We start from the raw sequence: 5,255 nt of genomic DNA on the forward strand, positions 1-5,255 counted from the left end.
TGTATTGGAAAGTTGTGGAAGGATACCAACCGTGAAGAGGTATTGAGGAAGATCATGTCTAAGAAACGGAGCTGACATCTCCTGAACTTTTCCAATGAGAGGCCAACGTTTGGACTGCAGGGAAAACAATCAATTGAATGTCATTTGTGAAGATTCCTGTCCCATTCCCAATTCTTCCAAGTCTCTGTCATTTCATAGCTTTGTCTCTGGACCATTATCAACCTGCCAGAACATCCCACTGCAACTAAATCTGGAGAGTGAACTCTTTAACTCCTGGATTCTTGCGGTAGAGGAAGCTATCCAAGTATCTGAGCTGGTATTTTGAGTCCCAGTTCCCGCCCAACAACTTGTGTGGTACCTTCAGTATTGCTCCACAGGACAGCTACATTATATAGCTTGAACGGAAGCCAGCGATGCTTGTCAAGATGAATGTATCACGTTGTTGTTTTTTTAGCCAGCCATGCCAAAGTCTTCTCGTCCTGCAAAAGCCAGCCCAGTTTTGATCAATCACGGTCATGGCTTGCGTTCTGCCATCTGTAACGTTTCTTGCTTGAAATCTGCCTCCTGAATCACGGTTGAGCATCGTTTTTGGCACTAACCCAACAGTGACCTACTGCTAACGTTTTAGTGCTTCGTTTAACATCAAGTTGCAAGCTTTTCGACAGTAGGTCTCAGATGGACAGAGGTAAGCAAGGCGACAGACATATTATATAACAGAGGGTTGAGAAGGACAGGAGATGGGGACCACTGTAAGAGATGCTTCCTTAAGTCCAAAGTTGGTTATACTATTCTTGGGAATAAAGAAGGAACTGAGAAGGCTTCAGGCTAAGGAGAAAATATGTTTTGGTGCTCAGGAGCGCAACGTTATTTTGCTGGCACTATGGGCAGGAGCGTAGAATTGCTTGATGGGCCGCTGTTAACAAAGAGGAAGCAGGATGCCTGCGGAGACTAGGTGGATTTTGGAAAATAAGACAACATTGTGTTGCAAAGACCACAAAACTGAATTCTGTGTGGATAAGCATCACTCGTTCTGTTTTTTGGGACTTAAAAAGAGAGACTTTTTTTTAAACAACAACAACAGATCAATCAACAGATTGATGCAGATGTGTGTAACCAAGAATTGTCTTAAGCTCAGACAGTACAAAGCACATAAGATATTGTATTTATTTTGGTAATGCATTTTAGACTATATATTTATTATTGTAAAGCCTTTTAAGGATGGGTCTGGACAAGTTAATATGCTATCATTATCGTTGATAATGTTCATAATAAGGATTCATTTTCTGTTTGGAAATACATGAGTTGGTAAAAAATAATCGATCGGGTCATTTCAAAAAAATTATAATAGGTGTCAGGACCCACCCTAATCCACCTCTTAGGAAAACAAAAACTCTTGGAATCAGTTCTAGTCCAAAAGGAATTTTTACTAGGACATGCTTGTTTGTGGAAATACAAGACAGGACTTGGTATTCTTTTACAGAATGAAACTTTATAAAGAGTTCCAGGTTCAACCCCCCCTTCCCTCGACCCCATTTGGTCAGCCCCCCATCATGTACTTCGTGTCATCCCTTTCGTGGGAAAAAAGGGAACTTCGGATCTTTACGGTTATTGCCTTCTTTCTTTACAGATTCAAACGGAGACACAGGCCAGATGCCTCCTTCCCCAACCCTCCCTTTTGTTCCCCCCAGTTCAAAAGGGTTCCCTTGGTCTTTGAAATAACCTAAGGCAGGCTGAATCCACATCCGCTCCTCCTTCCTCGGGAGATGGCAGAATCCGGGGTGGGGGGAATAATGTTTTAAACATACATTTATGAATGTGATATAAATGGATTCTGACAATAGGCTTCTGTCCTACCAAATCCTCAAATGTCACAAAGCTCTGAATTTTATTGTTCTAATGCAATAAAAGCAATCAGCAGCTTTTTTTTCTTTTCTCTTTTGCAACCATCACGTCTGCCACATTTGTGCGAGTCAATCTTTCAAGGTTGCAGTGAATAAAATAGGTATGCAACCTGGAAAAAACAACAACACCCAATTGACCAATTACACATACACACACACACACACAAAATATCCAAAAGATAGGACCGTGTGTAATTTATGCATAAATCAATTTAAAACATCAAAGAGATTTGGAAAATTAATGCGATTCCATTGCTTAACAGAGTCAAGCTGGATCTCTGCCTCCAATTCAGGAAAAGCCGTTTCCATCGACAGACCTAAGTGCTGAAAACAATTGAAATCAATTAGAAGGCAACCAATTCGCTTCCCTCATTCAAATCAACTTTTGGATCAATCCACCTGATCTGCAAATTCAACTCAATCAAATCGCCTTCAAGTCCATTCTCTGCGTCAGATATTTATTTATTTATCGTCGTCAATGCGCAGATTTGGAAAGAGAGGAAGGATGAGTTTCAGTCAAAGGGCTATTATTTCCCAGGTCTTTTAGAGGAATGCGTACATCTTGATCACTGTGATCAAAATGATAAACCGTGAATTTAAGCTTGCCTGTACCTAACACTCAGGTAAAGAGAACAGGGTACAAAATATTTGGGAGAAGGAAAGGCAGAATGCACGGCTGTCACGTCAGATGTCTGGTTTTTTTTGCTGCCAGTATGAAAGAGGGGTTCGTCTTCAGCAGCTATAAACGTCTGATAAAATCTAATTTAGCGATCGATCTTACCGCATTTCTTTTGATGGACTATTGAATGCAAGTCTCTTATCTACTAGCTAACTGGGGGAGAACATTAATGAATGGAGCACAAGTCTTCTTCCTTCCTCCTCTTCTTGTTCTTCTTCCTTTTCTCTTGCTCTTCGTCACTTTTTATTCCTTCTCCTTCTTCTCCTGCTCTTCTTCCTTCCTTTTTTTCTCCTTCTCCTCCTCCTCCTCCTCTCCTCTTTCCCCTTCCTCCTCCTCCTCCTCCTTCCCACTTCCCCTTCCCCCCTCCCTCCCCTTTTTACCAATCCCTTTTGATTGGCCATTCGAAAGAGGTATCAGCACCTTTCTCCAAACCAGAAGGTAGGAAGGGCACCTAGCGATTCCCCCACCCTTTAATTTCCCAGCGTCCAGAAGCAGAACTACTTCATCCCGTTGAGAGAGGTTTTGTGGGCGGGCTTTCTCATCCCGACGCTAACAGTTGCAAATCCCAAATCAGCAGACGGAACTGCTTTCAACCTAAAAAGTCCTGAAGAAGAGAAAAACAATCTTTTTTTTCCACTTCCTCCTTTTCTCAGTTCTGCGTCACTTTTAAAATTAATGCCTTGCGCGCTGTCTTTGAGCAAGGACAGGCTTTAAAAATGCCTCTCTTCAAGGTTGAAATTGGCACGGCATGCACTTAACCAAGTTAATGCATTCCCTGATTAAATAGGCAAACTTCTAAAACGTTCCAAAACAAAACGAAACGAAACGAAAAACCTTGCTGAATAATGCCACAGATACTGTCTAGCTATCAAAAGTGAATAATAACCTGTCCTTTCTCTTTTGCTCTCCGGGGAAAGGCATCATCCTACACGAGTTCCCGCGCTGACCGCTGCTTCATAAACTCAAGTCCACAACGATGTGTTCAAATATTTGCGTGTGGCCTTTGAAACTGGAGGCAAAGAAAAAATCTCGCCTATCCGTTGACACAGCGGTGAAGGAGCGAGGCGCCTGCACGTAGATCTCCTTAAAAATTTGGAAGAGGTTTTTCTCGGCATCCCACTGGAATATCTGGGAGAAGGTGTAGTCACTCCCCATAGCAAGGTAATGGTGGCTCTTAAAGGAGAAAGGCTGCAGGATCATGGCCCCGCGGGAAGGGAGAGCTTGGATCTCCACAAACTGTTTGCTGTTCCATTTCATGACTCGTGAGTCGCCAATAAATCTGGTGAGCGTGATATAGAGGCTGTTCTGTATCCGGAAACTTTTCACCGCCAACACGTCTTCCATGTTGGGAATCTCGCCGTGTGGGAGAAACTTTCTGGAATTCTTGTTCCACTGGAGAATAATAGGGATCTGCGAGCGACTGGAGAGGATCAAATGAGATTTCCCATCGATGTCCACAAACTCCGCATCTGTGTCCCGGAACCACTCGTGGAGCGACTGGTAGGAGTAGAAGCCTTTGTTGTTCCATTTATAAACGGTGGTCAGGCCGGCTTTCGAACTATCGGCAATGACGAAGAAAGTTTCGCTCTCTATCTGAAAGAGTTCGATGTCGTTCGGTTTGGAGATGCGGGAAACTTCGATATCCTGGAACTTGACAAATTTGGTCCAGCTTTCCTCGTACTTATAAATGTGGGATCCGCCGAAGAGCTGGGCCACCACCACAAAGACCTGATCGTCAATCAAGATGGCCTTGCAACCCACAATGGACTGGCCTGTTGACTCAAACAGAGGAATAATGTTAGCAAAGTGCACACCGCACCTACTCATTCCAAAGGTGCTTTACTTCACGAGGGAACTGGACTTTCTTTTCTTTTGACGATGTTTCGCTTCTCATCCCAGAAGCTTCTTCAGCTCTGACTGGGTGGTGAGGGATGAATTTTAATTTTAATTTGCTCCCCTGTTCCACCTGAATTTCCTGAGAGACCCCCTGTTCTGTCCCAGCCTACGTGAGTCCTTACTATGCTCACAAGGAGAAACCCCTCTTCCAACAAGCAGGCAGGAACGCAAGAAAAACCAACCCCTTTTATTCTCACAGACCTGAGTCAATGTCCAAGGTAAACAAACACAGTTCACAGAAACTCCATCCTCAACACAAACGGCGGCCTTCAGCAACCAGCACCTCCTACATCTTCCCTTTTATGATTCAGCCAGGCGTGGCTTCCTAATGCCTTCTCCTTTGCCTTTGGAGCCACCCCACTGCATTCCTCTGTCCTACTCGCTTCTCTTGCCTGCGCTTTCATGCTTCCTGGATTTGTCCCAACTGTGCCTCATCACTGTCCAACTCAGGCTCCCAGCGCAGCTGTGTCTCAGCCTGAGCGCGAGTAGAGGGGCCAGGCTTCTCGTCCGACTATAAGTCTTGGAGCTCCTCAGAGCCTTCCTCTGACTCTGAAGTCACTCCAGGCCCCTCCTCCTCCTCTGATTCCTCAGACTCAGCTGCCGGATCCACTGGCTGGCGAGGAATCCCAACACCCCCTAAGAGGGAAACTTTTCCAAATCCTCAAAACAACCTTCCCAGAATGAGAACATCCACCCCATAACCCCAAAGTAAGCATTTGCACTTAAGACGGAGGCATTTGGTTTTACCAGTGATGTTGTCGTAACTCCTGAAGTTCTTC

The 5,255-nt window shown here is 44.4% G+C and overlaps 1 protein-coding gene across 1 annotated transcript in view; it reads right to left on the bottom strand.

Annotated features, from left to right (window-relative positions):
• Positions 1-3,534: 3,534 nt before the first annotated feature.
• The window catches only part of LGI2 (leucine rich repeat LGI family member 2), a gene marked incomplete at its 3' end in the record, with an annotated part of 12,052 nt that continues 10,331 nt past the window's right edge, over positions 3,535-5,255 (bottom strand). The window contains exons 7-8 of the mRNA XM_083367674.1: positions 5,224-5,255; positions 3,535-4,352 (exon numbers count right to left, since the gene is read on the bottom strand). The exon at positions 5,224-5,255 is cut by the window's right edge and continues 133 nt beyond it. Coding sequence (XP_083223800.1) covers positions 3,535-4,352; positions 5,224-5,255 — 850 coding nt within the window. The remainder of the gene's footprint in view (positions 4,353-5,223) is intronic.

The sequence above is a fragment of the Vipera ursinii genome (genome assembly GCF_947247035.1).
Source record: "Vipera ursinii genome assembly, chromosome: 7".
Classification (NCBI taxonomy): Eukaryota; Metazoa; Chordata; class Lepidosauria; order Squamata; family Viperidae; genus Vipera; species Vipera ursinii.